Here is a 24,611-nt window from a genome sequence, read left to right as displayed (position 1 = left end):
CTTCCTGTCAGGCCGGCAGCCGGAATCAGCTTTACTTCCCGCGTGCGTGAACTCGACGATGACGGTCGTCTCCATAGCAACTCAAACGCACCATCACGACGAGCGTCGGGCTGATCCGATTGGCCGACCGTCGTCTCTGTCTCCTCTCACAGCTGCACTGAGACGGTTTTCAGTAAACACTGGATCTTTGATACCAACTGGGTTTGTTAGATCACTGAAAGCAGCACGGAGAGACTGGACAGGAGACGTGGACAGGAGACATGGACATGGACAGGAGACATGGACAGGAGGATGTTTACGGATAAATAACAACAGATACAGAGTATGTATATGTAAAACATTTATTGTGTACAAAAAGTAGTTGAACAGATTATCATGATGACAACTGATATTTGGCCTGAGCCCCCTCATGAAAGACCAGGTTTGCTTCTTAAAACCTGGGTATTAAAAGCTCTCAAAAGAACCGGGGGTCCGTGTGGGAGAACTCTGACCGAGTCATCCAGGACATGAAGGGTTCAGGTGTTCAAGGGTTTGTACCCGTCAGTGTTTTTTTTTTTTTTTTTTTTTTTTAGAAATTTAGAAACCCATTTTCATTTGAAACTCTTCACGTATTGATCCAATCAGTTTTCTTCTCTATCTAGGTCACCAACACCTGAACCGCCTCACAACGCCAAGATACTAAATAATAAATGAAAAAAGTTCATGTTAACAAACTGATTATATAGACAAGAACTAAAAAAAAAACAAAAAAACAACAACAACCTAGTAATATCAAGCACAGCAAACAAACACACAAGAAGTGAGTTCCCCGAGAAGCCCCGGCAGGAAATGACCTCGCACACCGTAACGGAGAGGAGCTGCTTTTACTGCGCGGACCTCAGCACGGAGGAAGTGTTGTCAGTTTAACAATTCAGATTAAAAAAAGCTTTTTCAGCAGAGCACCAAACCCACCTCCACCAGGAAAGAGCTCCACCTGCTGGCAGAGGAGCAGCGCTGCATTGATCACTGTGATTCCAACAGAGCCATGTCTTGAGAAACATTCCTGACATTACCAGCTAACCGGGTCAACAGGTGTAAACGGACCGATCCAACAACAGCCGTCTGCTTCTTTCTAAACTACGTCACATGATTGACTGATAAAGCTAAATTTCATTTTTGGCTGGTGCCAAAGTGGATCAGCAGGAGGGACACTTCCTGGGATGGGATGTAAGGCAGAGGAACCAGCTGACCAATCACAGAACACCGTGTCCCTCCGGGTGATCCAATCCAGCGCCATTCATCATCCTTTCCTTTCCTTCTGTCTGTGGCTCAGACACTGAAACAGGCTCTTCATCACAAGACCTTTCAACCACAGAAAGAAAAACAACCTGACAGGCTGTAAGAGCCCACAACACTGGATGGTTGGACTAAACTGGAAAACCATTAGTTTAGTGTGCACGAGAGCTTTTCATGCCGACGCATCACTGTGATCCTACTGGCCACTGCTGACCAACTTGGTCTTCACTGAAGCGTCTCACGTGGATGAGACAAGTCTGCTTTTCATAGTACAACAAACTGACCTGACTAAGGCAGCAGAGAGACGACTGCTTCTTCCAGAGTTCAAATGTTCAGTCCAAATGCAGCTGCAGGGTTTCTTTTTGACGGCAGTTGGTCTGTTGCTGCAGTTACAGAATCTGAACACCTCAACACACTGCAGGAAACATCACGGCACAGGAAACACATTCAGAGAGTCTGGAGGCAAATACACTGGTGGTATACATTATACTGCGTATACACAGTACTGAGTATACAGTACTGTGTGTAAACCGTTCTGTGTACACAGTGTACCGAGTACAGGGTACACACTGTGCACACCGTGTGCACACCGTGCGCACACCGTGTGCACACAGGGTACACTGTGTGTACACTGTGCTGTGCTTTAAGGATGAAGGTAAAATGCTGACAGCCAGCAGAATGAATGATTGACGTGTCTAAAGTGTTAACAGGAAGGAGACATCCACGGTTTGGATCCACCAGCTGATGTGGACGTTGTTAGTAACCTTTAAAGTAGTTCCATAAATGTGGAGGGCAGCAAAGTCCATCATTCAGAAACATTCTCATATAGTCTTGAAGAATAAAAACACCAAATAATGAGGCGATGTAGACGATCATGTCTGAGACAAAATAATATAAAAGGTGAGTCGGATCCATCGACGTGACAGAAAGGTTTCACATGACGGTACACTCTCTGGACGAAACCTTCCCCTGTTGGACACAGAAAGGTCGTTACCAGAAAACATTCTTTATTTAAACTTCTATTGATTCCATCTAAAAAACACAGAAAAGGTTTTTAAAACCATAAAATAAGAGAACTGAGTGGTAGCTGATGTGTGTGTGAGTCTGTGTGTGTGTGTCTGCGCGTGCATCTGTGTCTGTGTGTGTGTGTGTGTGAGAGTGAGAGTGTGTGTGTGTTACAGTACAAACTATTATGGAGGAAATGTTGATAAAATATTAAAAAATGTAGATTGGTTTGAAAAATCACCATATTTCAGGGTACAATAACAATAACTATATATGTCAAAATACTGAAAACTATTTCATTATTAATTTTAACTATATATAGTTATAGTTTTATATATAAGCAAGTATTGGGTATGATTAACATATTCCTGTGGTTTGTTCTGTGTACCACCAGACGACTATGAAGGATATGATGTGAACACCTCCGATCTAAAGACATGATGCAGTATATCCATATCAAAAAGTATTAAAAAATAACTGCGAAGAACGTAAATGAAAATACAGAAACTAATCATTAATGTGCTGATTTTCACTCTAATGAACAACAAAGTAATGAAGAACAACAAATAAAAAACAAGCTGCAGTCAGCAGACACAAAAATAAAACAATAAATCAATGAAAATGTTTTGTGGTTTTTTTTTCACGCGTAAATCTGACAGGAAAAATGAGTGTAGTCACCGTTTGTGCCACTTCCTCCTCTTCCTCTCCGTTTTCAACCTCCACCTGAGTCTTGGTGACGCTCCTCCTGGCCACCTCCTGCAGGACAGGCAGCACACGACTCAGAACACACGATGCACCATCAGAGGAGTTCAGGGGAGGACGTGAGAGGAGTTCAGGGGAGGACATGAGAGGAGTTCAGGGGAGGACATGAGGAGTTCAGGGGAGGACATGAGAGGAGTTCAGGGGAGGACATGAGAGGAGTTCAGGGGAGGACATGAAGAGTTCAGGGGAGGACATGAGAGGAGTTCAGGGGAGGACATGAGAGGAGTTCAGGGGAGGACATGAGGAGCCTCTCGGAGGCCTCGACTCCTCTCTGCTCCGGTTTCTCTACAGAAGCAGGTTAACAGCAGCTGTGACCTGTCGTACCTCTCCATCAGCATCCACCAGAGAGGTCAGTATGTCACTTCCTGTGCCCCAGGAGGCCTGGCTCTTCCACAGCAGGTCGGACGGTGGACCGTGGGCCACTCCGGCATCAGCAGACCACACCTGCACACAATCAGAACAACTCAACTACCTGGACGGCACCATTGAAATGAAGCACATTCACAATGATTTTCACTGGACATTTACTTTGTGCTTTAACTTTCCAACAGTTCTCAGCACAGAAAGAACCGGGAGGAACTTTTAGTCCCCCCTCAGCTCATCACTGTCCCAGTTGGGAATCACATTCATTCGTCCCGTCGGTCTGAAACTACCGTCAGCCCTGCAGCCGGAAATCTAAAAGGATGGTCCTTCTGCTGATGGCTTTCTCCAGAGATCTTCATCAACGTGTTTCTACCTTCCTCCAGTTTGTTTGGGATTTTGTGATGTGTCTGATTTTCTCTAAAACTGAGATGTAATTTGTGGAGTTTTAAGTGAGTTTTTAGCTTAAAATTGCAGGAATTAAAATAAATTTGCAAATCGAGAAAGAAGTAGAAATCTTTTTAGGCATTAATTAATGATATCCATGATATTAATCAGATCCTGTGAAAATAATCCTGCTGCACATCACAGAAGCGTTTTAGTTTTAACCTTATATTAAATATTTTACTGAACTTCCTAAAAGCTGCGCATGTTTCCAGAACAGAGCGTCTGTGACTGGAATATAGAAACAAGGACTACATCAGCCTTTCAAAATAAGAGCTTTAGATGCTGTTTAATTCATGTTCATTCAACACATAGACCTGCTGGATGAAACAAACAAAGAGACGTCTCTGACAACTGGACGTGTGGAGAAAACTCATTTAACATCCAGTAATATGGAATCACTTCCTCTGATCACAAACATTTAATCACATCATTTTAATGTGAAGAACACATTTCCCACAAACCCCGTCACTTCCTGTTTCTCCGCTTGTTCCGGTGAACAGAGTTTTATTTATTTAGTTATTGTTGTTAATAAAGAGTTTTGTTTGAAAATATTTACTTCATGACGTTAATACTTTCAGCTCAGATTTTGCTGATGAGCTTTTTCCACAGAAGAATTGCTGGAATTAAAAATAAATAAATTGCAAGCTCTATTGAATGTGCGTTAATTATTGCGCTGGGTTTCCTGGAGGGCCTGGTTGTGTAGAGGTAGAAGAACATATCGTTAAAACACGGATACACATCACGTTCAGTGAGAAACTGTGTGTGTGTTGCGTTTTGGATGAACTGAACCTTTAAGTCTGGATATAAAATCATACGAGCATTGTAAACTGAAGAAACTAATGAGGTCTCCTGGAAACATGCACGACTCCGTGATGACGTCTCACCGTGACGGTCTGTCCAGCCTTCAGGACAAACTTTGGGCTGAACTTGTAGACGACTTCCTCCCCATCGTCAACCTGTCTCTTCAATCTCCAGTTGCCCAAAGGCTGGTCCTGCAAAACACCACGAAGACGTAATCAGAGAACGCCAGTGAACTTGTGTCCGTTATGACGTACCTCAAAAGGTGGAATAAGTCCAACCTAAAATAAGCCTTTCATATTCTGCTTCTTCTTTAACTGATTAAATAATGACCAGCTGCTGGGCTGAGTGGACGAGTTGAGTCCGAACCTGCTCGGTGTCGTTGGTGAGTGTGACTGCGTTTCCGTCCATGTCAGTCGGTGATATGGTGACGGCTCCACTGGCCGTGGCCTCCTCCGACACCAGGAGCTGCCCCTCTCCTCTCTCCAGGTCCTCTGCCTCCGCCCTCTTCCTCTTGGAGGAGCGAGAGGAGGAAGATCCCGTGATCCTGGAAACGGTAACTCGGGAGGACGGGCTGGGGGACAGCTTCAGTCTGAAAGAAGGAAATCAAGTGTCCAGTGAAACGGTGAGGTCAGCAGTCTCATCCTGTCATTCAAATGTCAAACTGATGACGGCCACCCTTTAAAAGGAAAACACATCAATGATTCCTTCTCCACCCCCCCTCCTGGTTTACACATCTCCCCTCAGTTTCCACCCACGTCTGTCCAGACTTATGACATATGTAGTGAAGACTTTGTGTTTGTATCAGAATCGGCTTTATTGAACCCTTTGAAGTTGTTGTCATGACAGCAGACGATGCTTCAAATATGGATATCGCTCTGGAGAAGCTACAAAATTTTGAATGGTGGATGCTTCACATAAGTTCAACCCGAGTCCATCACATACCCGACGAACTACTTCCACCAGTTTGGGGGCAGAGCTTTGCATATCATCAAACTGCCAGCCAGCAGAGGAGGGGTGGAGGAGATGATGGTGGAGATTATTTACATATTTATAAATCCATGAGTACTAAATTCAAAGTTAAAGGGATGGAGTTGCATCTAAAACACTTTCAGGGGATTTTTTTTTTTCTTCCTCCAGGGGTTTAATCGATGCCAGAAAAGGGACTCTCATTTAATTCCACTTTGTTGACATGTTTGTTGATTATGCCGGATATTCTTTTATTTATCCACACAGTAAAATAATGCTGCTAATATGATTCCTTCAGGTGCATGAGGGTATTGTAATCTGAGAGGGTCGACCCCATATGAATATAATGTGTGTACCTGTGCTCCTCTCCCTCCAGCAGCTTCCTGTACGCATTAATCTCCATGTCCAGGGCGAGTTTCACATCCAGCAGCTCCTGGTATTCACTGAGCTGAGAGTTCATCCTGTCTCTCAGCTCAGCCATCTCTTGCTCTTTTCCTTCGATGGTGCGACGGGCCTTGTCTCGCTCTGCCGACAGAATCTCTTCCAGCTCTCTGATGCGATCTTCTGAGGCCACCACCTACAAAACCACACACGAGCATTAGAACCAGCATTAGTGAAGTGATGTAGCAGAAGGACTGAAGGAGCTGGATGCTGGCAGTGGGAGAGGTGTGGATGTGAAGCAGTACCTGTTTCTGCAGGGCACTGAGCTGATATCCAAGACTCTCTATCCTCACACGGCCTTCCTGCAGCTCCTCTCGAGCTGTGTTCATCGCCTTGTCGTTCATGTCCGACGACAACTTGGCGTTATCCCACTTCAGGGAGAAAAAGACGAGACTACGTGAAAATAAGAAGACAAAAACAAAGCGACTCGCCTGGAAAAAATACATGAATACATAAAACGCTTTTCTTCAAACGGATATTCATGGTGAAATTCTACAAACACAAAGATTATACGTGTTGAAAACAAACTGGGTGACAACACACGTAACAACACAAACACCTTCAACACACACGTAACAACACAAACACCTTCAACACACGTAACAAAACACAAACACCTTCAACACACACGTAACAAAACACAAACACCTTCAACACACACGTAACACAAACACCTTCCACACACTAGTTTGACCTTCTCAGGAGTCCAGACCTTTCCTGTATATTATTAACTCACCTTGGCCTGAAAGGTTTGCTCCAGTTCCTCCTTGTAGAGAGAGACTTGCTCATCGTGTTGTCTCCTCAGGTCCTGGTGAGATAAGTTAGTGAACATCTTAACTACTGAGGCTCCAGTGATTTAATGGCAGAAGTCTTTTCGTTGGCTCTGCACTAGCGTGTTAGCTCGCTGCATGACGTCCTGCTACCTGTGGGGTCCCATCTCATACTCATATTGTCTCTCTGGGATGTAATTGTGTGTGTGTTCGTCTGTCTGTCTCTGTTGAAGATCCTTTTCCAAGCTACACGTGAATAAAGGTGGTTCACCACGGTGTATAATAACTACTGTAAATACACTGGTCATTTGGACAGTTCCTCCCACACACGTTAACATCAGACATGACGGTTCGGTACCTGCAGGGCTTCAGCCAGCTTGAACTCGTAGTCCTGTCGGACTCCAGAATCCACCTCAACGATCCTCTGCTCCTGTCGACGCCGAGACTCGCGCACCTCCTGAACACAGGACAGAGATCAGGAGTGTTTGGTCCATCTGTCCAAACCACGCTGCTCTGGATGAGACTCCGTTAGTTCATTTATGGATCGATACAGCCATCATATACAGCTTTTTGTATTTTGCTGCTTAGAGACCGATAGAGGAGATGGTTCCTGATACAGGAGATGGTTCCTTGATACAGGAGATGGTTCCTGCCCACTGCAGTCAGGCTTCACAATAACTCCCCTCTGGCCAGATCCATCCTACGTCATCATTAACACCGTTGCACCATTTTATATTTAATTTTCGATCTTATCCCGTTTTATTTGTATATACTGTGCATTTTTTAAGTTTGTATATTTATACCTTTACTACCTCTATTTTTATTCTGTAATTTTGAGTGCTTTTGCAGCATCTTCCATGCTGCAGTAAGGATCCCCTCGTGGGATCAATAAAGTCTATCTATCTATCTTAAACACGAGCATCAACATCTGTGGTGATCTTCCCGTTGTCACCATTTGGCAGCTCTCTGCTCTGAAATATATGACACTACATTTAAAACACTTTATAACTTCTGACCTTCTGTCCATGAGCAACAATTAACATGAAGCACTGAACACTTTGCAGTTTTTATAAAACAAATCAAAGAAAACGGGCAGTCACTGTTGTGCTGTCATGAATTTAAATCCTGATGAGAGGCTCCACACCAAGCAGTACTGGTATCTAATCAATCCTAATGATACCAGTCACTGGTCTTTCTTTTCTAGACCTTTAATAAGAAAACATATTTATGGATTTGAAACATGATGGAGTTCAGACTTCACACCCCTCCAATGAACTTCCCTGTCTTGTACGCAGCACTTACCTCTTCGAACATGCTCTTCCTGAACTCCAGCTCTTCACCCAGTGATTGACAGCGGTTCTCCAAGTCGACACGCATCAGTGTCTCCGCCTCCAGCTGGCGCTTAGCAACAACATGGCTGTCCTCCGCCTGTATGTGTAGGGTTATATTTATTTATTTATTTATATAAAGATTATTCAGGTACGTTCAGAGGGTCTGAAGTGGAATGAACATATAATTAATTAATATATTATTATAATCTATTGATTTAGAATTTGTCTCATTAAAAGCTTTCAGCTGCTGGAATAGTAAACAACTCTGCTTCAGTTTCCACTGGATTGAGAATAATTTAATTTGTCTGTTGTCTGTCTGTTGTCTCAGTGCATAAGCACAGACAGCCTTCCTCATCGTGGAGGTCAGTGGGTGAACAAAATACATCTTATAGATTAATATCAGCATAAACGTAACAATATTCCTTCAAATGTTGATTAAAAAGTAAAGAATAATGTTGCATGAGTTGTTTAGTTTGTAAACAACAGTCCCTCAGAGAGATTGAGAACCTGTAAACATCCCTGAGGAGGATGAGGAGCATGAGGAGGGTGAGGAGGGTGAGGAGGATGAGGAGGGTGAGGAGCATGAGGATGAGGAGCATGAGGATGAGGAGGATGAGGATGAGGAGCATGAGGAGGATGAGGAGGTGCAGCGCTGCAGGAGAGCTGCTGTCTGCAGGACGACTACATGATCAGCAGCAGAGCTTCTGATTCCTTCCTCACCACTGTTGGACATTCACTGATGTTCTGGACCCATTTATCAGTTTAGGGGTGACGTTTGACAATAATACCGGAGTTTGGGTCTTTTTATCAACTTTTATTCTGTAATGAGTCGAGTTGTTCACCTGAACGTGCTGCGCTGTCTGTGGATCTGTGCGTGTGTAAACTCACATTCAGCTGAAACACCGTAGAAATACAGCAGCTTCTTCTCCATAAGCTGCCAGCCTAGGTCCTACAGTTACGTTGCGTAACAGTAGGACGTCGCAACGTAACTGTAGGACGTTGTAGTTACGTCCTACAGTTACGTTGCGTAACAGTAGGACGTCGCAACGTCAACAGGTCGAAAAATTGCCTTAATCATGATATGATTTTTGATGATAATGCCACTGGGATTATTGTGAATGATGTGGTATGGCACACCTCTACACAGCGGCTGTAAGGCCAGGTCTCATTCTCCCTGCAATACCCACCTTGGCCAACAGACTCCTCACATCAGCGAGGTCAGAGGTCAGAGAGGCATTCTGGCTCAGAGCTGTGGCGAGAGCTGCTTCGCTCTTATTGAGCTGGGCCTCCAGAGCGTTGGCCCTGGACACGGCTGCAGCCAGATCACCGTCCTTCTTCTTCACACTGGAACACAAGAGGGAGATTCATTCAATTCAAAACCAGAGGGAGTGGACAGTTACTGCCTTCAACAGGCTCTCACCACAGGGACCCCGATTCCAAATACTAGCGTGATCTGAGACGATGCTAGCTGTCTGCTGATTCCTGATAACAACTTCATTGTACCTGCGCGTGGCTTCCTCCAGGTCGGCCTGAGCCTTGCCCAGGTCGATCTGGAGCCTTGCTCTCTCTTTGGCGGTCTCGTCCAAAACCCGTCGAGCATCAGCCAACTCTGCCTCATACAGAGCCTTCAGGCCGCTTACCTAAAGAGAAGGACGAGAAAATTCATGATGAGGCAGCTGTCCAAGGTGACACGTTTTAAATCACTGGTTAATGTGCAAAAGTCCTCCGAAATGTGACATCCTGGAACAAATGTGTACCAGTGTCTCCTTTTTTCTAATTCAATCTGACTTTACCACGCTTTATTTCACTCTTCAAACCTACAAATCTCTGTCAGCACACCTTTCTGGCCTTCATGCATTAACGGTCAGACATAACCTACCTGAGTGAAATACCAACATCTAACAGCTGTTTCAGTTCTTGACACAAGACTTTATTATATTATTATTTCATACTTTGTCAAATGGCATCATAAATTCAGCTCTACAACATGAACACAGAACAAATGGGCTTCCTGCCGACATTATTGGTGATGGTACCAGCTTCAGCGTGTACTGGGACAGATAATGAAAGACATCAATTTGACAAAGACGGTATGTATTTGCCACCAAATTCAACTGGCTCGGTCAGCTTGAGAGCCTTAACTGTTAAAGAATTAGAGCCCAGACCACACCGTGGAGGCTTCAGGGCAAGTCTCTGACTGGCTTTGTATGTTTCAGCTTATATACAGATTCATGTCTACCATAAACCTAATAACTATTATTATTACTAGTTTTGTCACATTTTTGTCTACTACTGGATGGGCATTTCAACAAAGATACGATTTGAGATTGACTGCACCTCATCTCCATCTATCTGAGTGTCTCCTGTTCACAGAGACGTCCAACACGAGGACAGTTTGACCTGCAGAGCTCCGGCGCCTCGTCGCTGTTATCTGATGTTGTTTAATGGCAGCTGGCGAGAGGTTTTAGGCACATTACGGCCAGGAGCCAGTAATAACAAGGAGGAACAATAGTTGCATATACAAATCTATGTTTTATTTGGTCACATCTATTTGAATATTCAAAAGTCATATTAGAGCTAATATAAACATTTGCTCTCATGAGTTTGCCAGCTTAATTTTCAAGCAAATGTATATATAGCTGATAATTGTGCAAAAGAAATAGTTTTCAAGTCAAACATACAAATGTAAACTAGCATAAATACTGTATAGATATCAGCACAAAACATGAAATGTACTGAGACAACATTTTTATTTGATTTTACTACAGCCACGTATAATACTGAAGGTCCTTAAAGCTGATCTGCTGAATTTACCGATCTACCATGAATAAAACTTGAACTGGGAGATTTTAGTCTCTGGCTCGGTGGGATGGAAACCCAACCATGAACGCTGTGGCTCTGCAGTATGTCTACCCTAACCCTTCAGTGTTGAGGCCACCGGGATCCCACTTCAACACTTTAATATACATTTCCAAAACTTTCTATACAAAAACACTGAAGTGCGAAACAAAGAGAAGCAGTGTTTTCTAACTGCGCTGTGTATTTGATCAGTGGCTGTATTGAAACACACCTGCTCCAGCAGAGCAGCTGTTTGAAGCAGCTGAACTAAGTGAAGACACAAAACATCCCTCATGGAGATCACGTGTCCACAGGACACTTTATAAGTCCAGGAGGACTCCACCCTAATGGGTGGAGACTCCGCTGATCTGCCTATTATAGTTGTGTGTTGAAAACACTAAATATCTTATTCACAATTGTCAACATATGAAAACTGAGTGGAAGAATGAAAATATGCATTAAAATCTCTGCAGTTGATAAAGGACACAAAACCGTGAAGAGTCCTCCACAGAACAACAGATCCATCAGGAGGAAGTTTAAAGTACAATAAGATCCATCAGGAGGAAGTTTAAAGTACAATAAGATCCATCAGGAGGAAGTTTAAAGTACAATAAGATCCATCAGGAGGAAGTTTAAAGTACAATAAGCATGTTTTACACATCAAGATGTTTTAGTGAAGATCACGTGATGTTGAGGGAGATTGGCGCGGAGATCTGCCCGCTCAATCCCCCGGTTTGAAACCGGATTAATGAAAGCAGACATCCAGGACCACGTTGACCGGCGGTCCCGGTTCTCTGAGCCCGGTGAACACGGGGCTTTTACGGTCGTTTAACATCCACAACGAACCAGAATTTAGGCGGGTTGGTTTTATCGCTCTGAAATAATCTGAAATGATTTTCCCCGATTTGACTTGTGGAGATGTTGAGTGTCTGGAGGCCAGCTGGCCCGTGCTGGCCCCCTGCTGGGAGACTCCAGGTTGATCGCCTCGCTCACCGGCCGGCCAGCTGCCCCGCTGCGGGGAGACGGCACGAGGAGGAGCACACTTTGATTTGACTCACCTCTCTGGTCGTCACCTCCTCCTTCTCGGACACTTTGACCATGAGCCGGTCGTTCTCCAGCTCCAGAGACCGGACGCGGTCGATATAAACGGCCAGCCGGTCGTTCAGGTGCTGCAGGTCTTGTTTCTCCTGAAGACGAGAGATGCGGGTCGGGGAGAGAGGAGTGGAGGCCGCTGACCGGCCCGTCTCACGGCTCGGGGTAGCGCTGGCGGTCGCCATAACGGTTCCTTCAGCACTCGGTAGCGACGAAAACAAACGGCTGGTCTGTCTTGCTGTCTTCGTCAGAGTGAACACAAACAGCTTCTCCTCCGATTTACCGACAGGTTATCAACGAGCTGCAGTTCCCGCGGTGCCTCGCACAGTGGTCACAGACACGGATGTGACTCCAAGATGGCCGACACCGCCAACGAGACCGCGCCAAAAGCACAGGGTGCTTCCTGTCGCGCAGTGGTTGATGGGAGATTGGGGATGGGCCAGACACCACGTGGTACACGCAGGGGGCGTAGCTCGTGCCTGATAAACAAAGGCCGTCGGTCCAAGACCACAACGCGTACACACTCATACATCTTTGGATAATATTGGCACAAAAAAAACCACTCTTTTCTTCTTCTTCTTTTAAGTTTTATGGCGGATGGCATCCAACGAAAGGTGCATTACCGCCACCTGCTGTATTGGAGTGTGGACCAGAGTTACCTGTCCCTTTTTACAAAAATAAAAAGGAGTTATATTAATTAGGTGCCCTAAATACGTTTCCTCAATCCTGTTTTTTTCAGGTACTGTAGTACCTTTCCTGTCCCCAAGGTTAATGCATCTTTTAAATTTACTAAAGATGTCTTCCTGTGTCTCCTGCGTCCCAACTGTGCTGCTATTCCTGAATAATGTTTCTTTTGATTATTGATTCAGCTTCTGTTTTGCTGAATAAAATGTCTGTCTTGTTCTGACATTTCAAGGCTTGCTTTGCTAATTTATCTGCTGTTTCATTTGACCTTTGACCCTCTGTGTGCCGGCACCCACATGAATGACACAACAATACTCAATGTTTAAGTCGGAACAGTGTTTCGTATATTTCATTGATTAAATCCTGCCTGCTGTGAGATGTGAATGATTGGCAATAATGCTGAACTGGAATCTGAACAGATGATGACCTTTCTGATCTGAACCTCCTCCACCTGCTGCAGTGCTGTTAAAATGGCTGACATCTCCACTGTATAAACAGACAGATGGTCTGATGTTCTCCTTTTGACCTCATAATGCAAGGTTGCTATGGTGACCGCAAAACCGGTTCCCCCTGTGTTAGGATCTTTAGATCCATCTGTGTGTGCCGGGGTAAATGATTGATATGTTGTCTGTCGTCTATCCTCCACCACAATATTACCAATATCCTTAAGTGCTTGGGTTTTGTTCAGAAAATAATGATCAGCTGACACCGAGGGAAATAGCCATGGTGGTGTTGCTGATAGCGGTACTGTAGAAGGGAATGTTATCTGATCTAATGTCATATCGCTTGCAAGTTTAAAAAAAAACACTCTAACAACCCTAAATACTCTGAATATATGTAAACTTTTTAATTGCCAGAACTGCTGAGCTTATTTATTTATTTGTGCTATTATATATATATATTTTTTTTTTGGTATCTTATTTACCCCTAGCGTGTGTACAATCACATGCAAACTTCATACCAACCACAGAAAAGTGGTCAAGCTCATCTACTAATGACGTGCATTGAGGATTGCGTCTTTCAAATGTGCAATTTAACACAGTGTCCATTTTGCGTGTGCATGAAAACATATGCAAGATTGGGCGCTTCAACTTCAACGTGCGGTCATTATACTTTTCATCCAAACTGTCCATGCATGGCTAGAATCACTTTAAAACATGCAAACCCTTCATTTAAACAGAGCCATTTTGCACCTGATATCAATTAAGAATTTACTCGAAGTAAATCACCTGCTAAACAGTGGCAATATAATGTGCAAACATTTGGAATATATACACAATGTAGTACCTTTTATTTGAGATCTTAGTAAATCAGGCCCATAGACTGTATATAAAGGAGGCAGTACACACATGCTGTTTATAAAAAGACTGAAAAAAGAAGGTATTCCACACAAAAAAGTTGGTACATGCAGACTCTATGTAAAGAAGGTCGTAGTATACTTAGAGTGTATATAAAGAGTACAAGAAGGGAGTACACAAACTAAATAAGATAGTACACAAAGTTAATTCTTTCAAAACAAAGTCGGTGTACACTTTATATACAGTCTGTGTGTACTAACTTTGTATTCAGTCCATTTGTGTTACCTTCTTTGTATAGTGTGATTATGACAGTGACTGGACTCAAATGCATGACTCAAACAAACAGCTCAGTTTAAACACTTTACAGACAGAATCAAGTCAGAAACAGCTAAGATAGCACGGTGACATTGATTCAAGGTTGAAATTCCATCAGAATCCTTATTTTTGTTTAGGTTGAATATTCAAGGCTAAAGGTGACATTGATTCAATGTTGATGTCCCATCAGAATCATAATTTTTGTCGAGGTTTAAAATTCAATGGTACAAACCCAATTCCAAAAAGTTGGGATGCTGTGTACAAAAAGAAAAGCAAATAGTTGCAAATCACATAAACCAATATCTATTTGCAAATAGACCAAGGACAACATATCAAATGTTGAAACAGAGACATTTTATTAAAAAAAATATGTTCTTATTTGAAATTTGATGCCAGCAACACATCTCAAAGAAGTTGGGACAGGGGCATGTTTACCTGTTTTGCATCACTTCTTCTTTTAACAACACTCTGTAAACGTTTGGGAACTGAGGAGACCAGTTTCTGGAGTTTTGAAAGTGAAAATTGTTCCTATTATTGCCTAGGATATCATTTTAGCTGTTCAACAGTTCAGGGTCTCCTTTGTCATATTTTTCAGTGTAATAATGTACAAAGTGTTTTAAATTGATGACATGTCTGGACTGCAGGAGGTCAGTTTAACACCTGGACTTTTCTAGAGATTCATGCAGTTTAAATATGTGCAGAATGTGGTTGGACGTTGTTCTGCTGAAATAAACAAGACCTTCCCTGAAAGAGACGTTGTCTGGATGGCAGCATATGTTGCTCCAAAACCTGAATATATCATGTTCAAGCTACCCATGCCATGTGCACTAATGCATCCCTGTACCATCACAGATGCTGGCTTTAGAACTGAGCTGATAACAAGCTGGATGGTCCCTCTCCTCTTTAACCTTGAGGATGCAGCATTGATGATTTCCCAAAAGAATTTAAAATTTTGATTCATCACACCACAGGAGAGATTTCCACTTCACCTCAGTCCATCTTCAATGATCTCGGTCCAGAGAAGGCGGCGGTGTTTCTGGATCATGCTTCTATCTGGTTTCTTTTTTGGAGAGTTTTAACCTGCATTTGTGGATGCAGCGATGAACTGTGTTCACAGACGATGGTTTTCACAAGTGTTCCTGAGCCCATGTAGTGATTTCCACTACAGAATTGTGTCTTTTTTTAGGGCCTGAAGATCACCACCTTCCAATATTGGTTTTCAGCCTTTTCAATGCTGGAACGGAAGCATTTACAGACAAACAGCGATTTTCCTGTAACAGCGTGTGGAGTCACACTGAAACAATGAGCTCCATTTTAAAATGATCTGATTAAATTCAAACAATGCCATCAGTCACTTCTTCATTGATCTCACATCAGCACAGACAAAAGTTCCACCTCCCGACTCCTGGTGCCAACTTCCAAATCAATTGAAAGTTTTTCTCTAAAAATCTCTAATACGACTGATTTGAAAAATGACAGGAAGAAGTCACTCATCACTGTGCTGCACTGTCGGATTATATCATTTTCATACGGTTATGTTAGCAATACATTCATCAAATTGGTGACACTGCTGAGTCTTATACTGTACATTCTCTGTCTGTAACTGGCACCTTATGGTGCTTCCATTTTTGCCATATACCATGTCTCTATTTTGTGAAGTTCACACTTCAGCCACTAGATGTCACCAGAACCCCTTTGATGTGCAGGATCTGGAACATCAGCCTCTTTGATACAAATAAAGACAGTGTCTGAAGCTGGTGTTTGTGTCTGTGTCTGAGAGAGTTTGGTCAACATTCAGATGAGGGGACAGGAGGGCAGGACAAGCTTGGTTTGTTAGAGGTGTGAGAGGTGGAGAATTACAGGAGTTAAATGGAAATCTGTATGATTTGATGATGGACTGGGAAGCAAATGTTGTGTGTGATGTGTCTGCTCCTACTAATGGGGCTTTAAGTGCAGGTTAAAACTGGAAGACAATCAGCCAAAGATCCAAAAGATCAAATCATCTTTGTTGGATTCTGTGTCAACAATTGTCATAGTAACCAAATAAGAATAAAACTACCATCTGTGTTTTGTCCCTGTGTAACATCACCTTATTGCCACGTCTCAAGGCTCCTTCTCTGATTGGCTGCTATTTAACACCAAAGTCTGTACGAAATCACGTTTTTATCTTTTCATTTTTATGGTGTTCTTACTGACTGAAATATGATAAATAACAATTAATGGGGTATCCATTAAAAAGAAACAAAAAAACAGCATTCAAACATTTGCTTGAACTCAAATTAAAGTGGTTAGTGTAGCAAAAACACCAAATTTCTTCCACTGTTACTTTAGGAAAGCAATCATTCAAATCAATTTGCCCACAGATCATCCTCAAGAGGCTGCTCGGTTTATTTGCAGTTTCTCCGTTTCACCTTATTGACCAGATTACCTGAAGGTTTGCTGCATGTTACATGAAGGCAGTTAGGTAGGTAGGTAGGTAGGTATTTACTTTATTAATCCCCGAGGGGAAATTTTTTCGCTACAGCAGCATACAGAAGCAATAAGATAATAATAGAAATAATAATAATAATAAGATAATAATATTTATAATATTTATAGTTATATTGTATAATATATATTTATATATATTATATAAGGCCGACGTCACACAACAGATGAGCAATGAAAATAAAACACACGATGTAATGATTGAATTGTTTTTGTTTCAGGTTGGAGTCCACTGAGCCCACCGTATCAGACCGGATCAGGTTCTGCTCATCACAGGACAATATATCAACCCAATGAATCGGACTAATCCTTGTATTCACTCTCAGTGTGTGTGTGTGTGTGTGTGTGTGTGTGTGTGTGTGTGTGTGTGTGTGTGTGTGTGTGATCCCACAAGTGTAAGTGCTGGCCTCAGCAGTCTGCTTCCCTCACCGTTTGTCATGCAGTGTAATTTGTACATAAATTTGAAGGCTGCTGTCCAGCCTCAGGCGACTCCAGGCTTATCAGACCAAGTCAGACACTGTGCACTTTAATAATTTGATTACAACTATACAGAAAAGCAATGCTGTGACTATTGCAACTCATGTAAACACCTGGTTATCTTTCATGCATTAAGGTAGTCATCAGAGTAAGCATAACTGGATTCCCAAGGCTGGATTACTTCTCGTTTTTTTCCAATGCTTGTTGCCACATCTGCAGCTCTCAGTCTTTGCTCTCGGAGTTTGGATTCAGAACATATACCACAGAAAGGTCACATAGTTAACCACATGCAAAGTAACACGTTTCAACAAAGAGTAGCAGGGCTTGTGGCTAAAATAAAAACAGGTGTGGGAGATGTAGTGAAAAATATGTAATGCTCTAACTGACACTGCAGTAACGGAGCTTCACAGATGCCTCAATGACCCTCCTCCATTTTCTGTCTTGTATTGTGGGGATGTGAAAATGTGTGAGGCTGACACACATCCTTACAGCAAAGGCACCGGATTAATTTCAGAGTTGGGATGGACAAAATGTGTGTGTGTGTGTGTGTGTGTGTGTGTGTGTGTGTGTGTGTGTGTGTGTGTGTGTGTATGTCGTCATGCCTGTCACAATTACAAATTTCATCCCCAGTAACGTTACTCTTCACTGCCTTATTTTTCAATTATGAGAATAGTGAGAGATCCATCTCATGTATTAGTTCATTGTGGGGTTCTCCTCCGCTTCAAGTTCAACTAGCTTTCAAAAATTGCTTTCTTTATCATGTGGCTCTGGATCGCAGGCTCCTGTCAGGTTAGAAACTGCACACAGCATAGTTGTTCCATCCACCCCCCTTTTCTCCTGCTCAATGCACTCCAGTCTGATAAGCCAAATATTGATTGGTGTTTAACTGAAGTTTTTAGACACTTTGCGAACGTGACACTTCTCACGGCTGTCCAGGAGATTTGGTCATTTTTTTAAGTTATTCAATTCAATTCAACTTTATTTATAGAGCGCCAAATCACAACACAGGTTATTTCATGGCACTTAACACATTAAAGTCTTTATAGCAAGACTTTACAATATTATACAGAGAAACCAACAATTCAACAATTCATCAATTCAACAATTCAACAATTCATCAATTCATCAATTCAACAATTCAACAATTCCCACATAAGCTAGGAGGGAAAAAAACCTCCTCTTTAAGGAAGAAAAACCTCCAACAGAGGGAAGAAAAACTCCCTTTAACAGGAAGAAACCTCCAACAGAACCAGGATCAGAGGTGGAGAACATCTGTTAACAGAACCAGGATCAGAGGTGGGCGGAGCATCTGTTAACAGAACCAGGCTCAGAGGTGGGCGGAGCATCTGTTATCAGAACCAGGCTCAGAGGTGGGCGGAGCATCTGTTAACAGAACCAGGATCAGTTGTGGGCGGCCATCTACCTCGACCGGTTGGGGTGAGAGGAGAGCAGAGAGAGAAAAGGACAGCATAGAGATACAAGAGAAGAACTGTGCTGTCAGGTCCTGCAGCCTTGCGCTGGTGGAGTCTCTCCAGCTATCTCCTAACCTGGCCAGTCGTCACAGAGAGAGGGGGGGGGGGGGTGTCATGGCGTCGATGGTGGAAGAGCCCTTTGAAGTTGAGGGCGCTGTGTCCATGCAGCTCACCAGGGGGACAGAGGGGGAGGCAGCAGAGGTGTTTGGGAGGTGTAAGGTGTGGAGGAGACAGATGAGGGCGGTGAACTAAACCTGTTGAAGAAACAGTTTAGCTGATTGTTCCTCTCCAGGTTCCCCCTGGTTGTTCCTCTCCAGGTTCCCCCTGATTGTTCCTCTCCAGGTTCCCCCTGGTTGTCTCTCTCTCCCCTTGAACCCAGTAATCTCCTTCATACCGGTCCACACCTCCCTCACGTTGTTCTGTTGGAGTTTTGCCTCCAGCTTCCTCCTGTAGGAGTCCTTGCACTCCCTGAGCTTCTCCTTCAGGTGGCGCTGCACTCTCCTGAGCTCCTCCCTGTCCCCAGACCTGAAGGCTGCTTTCTTCTGATTAAGAAGCACCTTCAGGTCACTGGTGATCCACGGCTTGTTGTTGGGGAAGCAGTGTCCAGTCCGGGATGGTACGGTGGTGTGTTCACAGAATTTAATGTATTCTGTGATACAGTCCGTCCTGCTGTTGATGTCCTCCCCATGTGGTCCACACAGCACATCCCAGTCCGTGGACTCAAAGCAGTCCTGCAGTCTTTAGCCTCCTGTGTCCACCTCCTCACAGTCCTGGTGGTTACAGGCTGCCTCTGCACCAGAGGAACATACTTGGGAGTCAGCAGGACCAGGTTGTGATCCGACCTACCAAGGGGGGGAAGGGCAGTAGTACTATATGCATCCATGGCATTAGCATATAGTAGGTCCAGAGTTTTATTGTTCCGTGTGGGGCAGTTAACATACTGGTGCAAAGTTGGCAGTACTTTATCCAGACTGGTTAAAGTCTCCAGTAACTAACAAAAATGCACCGGGATGCTTAGTCTGAAGTTTGGACACAGTGGAGTGGATGGTGTCCACTGCTGCCTCTACGTCAGCTGATGGAGGAACGTACACAGCGATAACAATGGTGGACGAGAACTCGCTCAGCAAATAATACGGATGCATCCCCACGGCTAGAAGTTCAATGTCCGGGCTACAGAAATGTTCCTTCACACACATGTGGTCGGGATTGCACCACCTCTCGTTCACATAGACTGCAATCCCTCCACCTTTCTTCTTGCCGCTCTGCACAACGTCTCCGTCCCCCCAAACAGTCCTGAAGCCGGGTACGGCCGCGCTGTGGTCCGGGAAATGTGAGTGCAGCCATGTCTCAGTGAAACACATGATGTTGCACTCCCGGTATTCCCACTGGGTTTTTACCAGCGCGCCGAGCTCGTCCGTCTTGTTGGCCAACGACCTCACGTTCCCCATTAAGATCGCCGGTACCGATGGTTTATATTTCCTCCTCTTCACCTTCATCTTAGCTCCAGCTCTGCAACCCTGACGTCTTCTCCGAAGTTCGACGGGGATTTCAGGCCTCGCTCCGGGCAGCAGCAGTAGAGGTCTACTCAGCGCGATCAGCTGATCACGAGAGTAAACAATGGCCCCGGTCCACTGTGCGTAGCTCTCCGTTACGAAGAGGGAAAAAAGTAGAAGAAGAGCCACCAGAAAAGAGGAAAAGTTACGGTCCATTGTCTGACCGTCACTTAACAAAATGTTAAAGTAAAAAAAAAGCAACTCCGAGAGAGGAGAAAGAAAGAAAAATACTTAAAACACACTCGAGGGGGGGAGCTGCTGTAACAGGCTGCCACTAGCATGGCACCATCTTTACTAAAAAAGGTAAAAAAATAAAAAAAGGTATTTTGCTGTGATTCAGAACAGAACCGAGGGATTCACGGTATTGAGTTCAGCTACTCCTGTCTCTGCTCCAGGAGAAGCTCTCCCAACACGGTGCACCCAAGCCCTGTCCATGGATCGCAGCAGGAAGGAGCATGTGAGGTGAGGAAAGTCTACGTCTGATCCTCATCAGCACCGACTCCCCCCAAGGCTGTGTGCTGTCTCCTCTTTTTTCTCGGTGCACCAACAGCTGCACCTCCAGATACCTTTATTGCACTGATGTTTGATGGGAATGAGTCTGCCTACAGTGTCCTTTTGCAGCCTGAACACCCTGAATACTTAGAAAAAAGTGGAGATGATAGACCCAGCATTTTTGAACCCTATTATCATGTGCAATTTCCTTGTCAACAGCACGGATTCCTTGCCATTGTCTGGACACTATCATCTCCCATTGCCTCCAGTGGGAGCTGAACATTGTATCTTTCACAGACCATGCCCTCTGTATTGTACCAGGGTGGGTTAAAGGGTCCCTTTTATTTGTGACCATCGAAATGAATGAAGTCTTATTGCACACAGACAGTGAACGTGTTCAACCAAAGTTCTCGGGCTCAGCTGTCACCTCAGAGTGTACTTCCCTCTGTCACCACCAGAGGCACTGTGCTGTCTGAAACAGATCACACTGTGATGTGGAATAAACCGCATTTTCAATGCGCTGCAACATGTTTGATGTGTTCTTCGTATCCAAAGAAATTTCTACAGCTCAGATGAAACACAGGATGCCGGTAGGTTGCTGTCTAATTAGACTTCATTCTCATACCATGTCCCCTCTGTGTCAAGAGCACTTAATGTAATTGGGAGCTGCACTCTTTCAAGTAGAGAACACGACTGATCTCATCAGAAACATGACAAATCCGAACACAAAGGAAGAGAACACACTCCTCTCCTCAGTCTTAATGCATTGTGAAGTAGAAACATGAATGAGGTCGAGTCATAAGGGTCACATCTGAGGCTTTGTTCAACAGCATGAACCAAAAGTATCTCAGAAACAAATCCATCTTCTTATTACGGATGGGTCATAATTTTAAAATTTTCAACTCGTCATTCAATTATTAAAAATATAATACTTTTGGTTTGCCAACGACCATTAAGCAACGACAGAGGAAGAAGAAGACGTTATTGCACCCAAGAGCTGTTTGCCAACGGCCATGCAGAGATTCACAATAATATTTTTTCAGGCTTTTAATTTTCAAAATAACTTGCGTATAACAGTAGAACGACCTTGGAATGCCCTGCAGCAGTTTGTCTTCAAACACTCCCTACTTTTAATGAAAAGTTGAACGCTGTTTATCATCAGCTATTTCACCGCTTCAAACAAGGACTGTTGAAGTGAGGATTGTGAAGTGTGCGTCTGCATGTCTGTGTGTGTTGGAGCGGTGCTGATGGATTGAGTGTTGGGTTTCTACTGAGCTTTATTGTTAACCATTTGTTCTGAGACGTTATTGCACCCAAGATACTCGTACTTGTCAAAAGTACATTATCCGTACAGGATACTCGTTTCACCCGGGTACTCCTCCCTGCTTTCTATTCTCATGAGGACTAATTTTAGTTGAAGAAAACATAGGACAAACACGTTGTGGGCTGATCCTTACAACCTTAACGGACAATTTAAAGGGCTAAAGACTTGGCTTTGGAATAAAGGTGAAACAATAGGTTTAGGTTAGGATTAAGTCCTTAGTTGTGATGGTTAATGTTTGGGTTAGAGCAGGGGTGTCAAACATACGGCCCGCGGGCCGCATCTGACCCGCCAGGGGGTCCAGCTCGGCCCGCCGGATGACTTTGCTAAGTATGAAAATTGCATTTCTATGAGAATATGGAGGTTTATGAATACAAACGTTTTATAATTTTTTTTTATAATTGCTTCAAAAACAGCATAAATGCAACGTCTGCTCCGGAGGCAGCAGCTCGCTTTGTGGCGAGGGAATCTGCAGAGGAGAGCCCAGGCAGATAAACAGTGGCCTGATGTCTGAGTTTTTGCTCTTTATGTTTCTAGTTTATTGTAGAAAGACCTTAAAATAGGGTTTATCATCCAAAAACCTTCACCAATGATTTAACCATAGAGAAATATTGTCGTTATGTATGCGGTATTATGCTATGATTTTACTGGTCTGGCCCACTTGAGATGAAAGTGGGCAGTATGTGGCCCCTTAACTAAAATGAGTTTGACCCCCCTGGGTTAGAGGCTAAGGCAGGCATTATTTCAATGTGTGTCCTCACAAAGATACAAAGACCAGGAAGTGTGTTTGTGTTAGAACATAAAGAACATGCATTTTTGATAAAGTGAGTATGAAATGCACACTTGTATGAAGGTTTTTAAAAAGGGGAGCGAAAGCATTTGTATTTATACAGCACCTTCCAACAAGTCCATTCAAGGTGCTTTATATTCGACATAAACAGACACTCCAGATATGAAAGAAATACAATACAGTATAAAAATACACATCCATCACAGCAAAAAGCAAGATGCAAACAAAAAACCTCAGATTAAAAGGAACATTTTAAATTCTTAATTTAAAAGAAACGAGAGTTGAAGCAGACCTGAACTTTACTGGGAGTTTGTTCAGACATACTGAACGCTGCAGCTTTTTAAACCAGCAGCAGTGCCAGATGGGGATGGCCTGATGGCTGACAGACTTCACTGGGGGAGTCTGGCATGCTTCCTGGTGTTATTGCATTTTTACATTGTGTGTTTTAAGCAAGCGCCATCAGTGATGTCATCAACCATCAGTGATGTCATCATCCATCAGTGATGTCATCGTTGGTTTGTGAACGTTATGAATCCTCCAGTTCAGATTCTGTCTGTCACCATCTTGCCAGTTCGGAGCGGTTTGGAGCAGGAAGTGACCATATTTGGACAAGCTGGGGGAGGAGCCAGAGGTAGATCTGACCGATCTGATTGGAAACCTGATGATGCGATGTCCCGCCCACCGATAGCTGTAACCTGACTGCACCACAGGCCTGTCAATCAAACAGACACGCCCCCCCCAAAACAGGTCTTCTTGAATCTTCTTTTCTAATGAATGAGGGATTATTTTCAGATAGATAACATGGAGATTCTAGACTGTTTATTGGATATTTTGTAATAAAAGTCGAGTAGTGAAAAGACGTACAGGAAGTCCCTCTTCAACAGTATTGTCCGACAGGTGTTGACTAAAGGACACAGCTTCCCTTATGTGCTGTTATGGTAGAAAAATTGGAGTTTGACATTATTTATATAGGTATGCAAAAGACAGAGAGGAGCCATAGTGAAAGTGCTTAGGTGTAAACAGTCAGACTATAATGAGCCAATTTTATTGCTGCAGAGGGAGATCTTTGTCTCCATAATTCTACCAAAGAGAAAGGAAGATCTTGGTTGTGTCTCTATATCGAGGATACGAGTCCATAATGTCCACCGGGTGGAAACACTGTGCTTAATTTGTAAATGAGAAGCACACGGACACAGAACATATGAAAAGATCCTGTAGCACAGTGGACGACGCCGAATAAAACAAAGCCTCTTTTATTTACATTAAGCCACCACAACATTTACAATTTTTACAATTTACATTACAATTTAAAATTGTTTATGAATTGAAGTAAAAGATTTAAACCTTTATGCACAAAAATATTTATTTCTCTCAAATTTGTTCACAAATTTGTTAAAATCATTTTGCAGAGCTAGTCCATCCACCGTTAGGAATGCTGATTAAACAGCATGATTCTTCTGAAGGTGTTGGCCTTGGACTGGTCGCTGGTAAAGGTCACTCGTTGAGTGGCCATGTTGCACCTTCACACTGAAAGTGCCACAGTTAATTAGCATTTTTTTTTCATGTGTTATTGGTGGAAATTAAAAAAGTGGACTACCACCTCCAAGAACAACTTGAAAACAAAAGCACTATTA

General features: G+C 43.4%; 1 protein-coding gene across 1 annotated transcript; it reads right to left on the bottom strand.

Moving 5' to 3' along the window:
- Positions 1-327: 327 nt before the first annotated feature.
- On the bottom strand, positions 328-12,469 carry lmnb2 (lamin B2). The gene is made up of 13 exons (XM_069150970.1): positions 12,055-12,469; positions 9,662-9,798; positions 9,346-9,502; positions 8,130-8,255; positions 7,186-7,284; positions 6,794-6,865; positions 6,303-6,428; positions 5,973-6,193; positions 5,017-5,239; positions 4,734-4,841; positions 3,367-3,486; positions 2,959-3,036; positions 328-2,244 (listed from the first exon to the last, which is right to left on the bottom strand). The coding sequence occupies exons 1-13, from the start codon at positions 12,271-12,273 to the stop codon at positions 2,209-2,211; spliced, it is 1,722 nt and encodes a 573-aa protein (XP_069007071.1). The 5' UTR covers positions 12,274-12,469; the 3' UTR covers positions 328-2,208.
- Between the last annotated feature and the right edge of the window lie 12,142 nt (positions 12,470-24,611).

Source organism: Embiotoca jacksoni, unplaced genomic scaffold (genome assembly GCF_022577435.1).
Source record: "Embiotoca jacksoni isolate LCO1_2020_lvr unplaced genomic scaffold, fEmbJac1.0.p SCAF_16, whole genome shotgun sequence".
Classification (NCBI taxonomy): Eukaryota; Metazoa; Chordata; class Actinopteri; family Embiotocidae; genus Embiotoca; species Embiotoca jacksoni.
The sequence above is the reverse complement of the archived record's forward strand: the minus strand, read 5'-3'. Positions and strand labels throughout refer to the sequence as shown.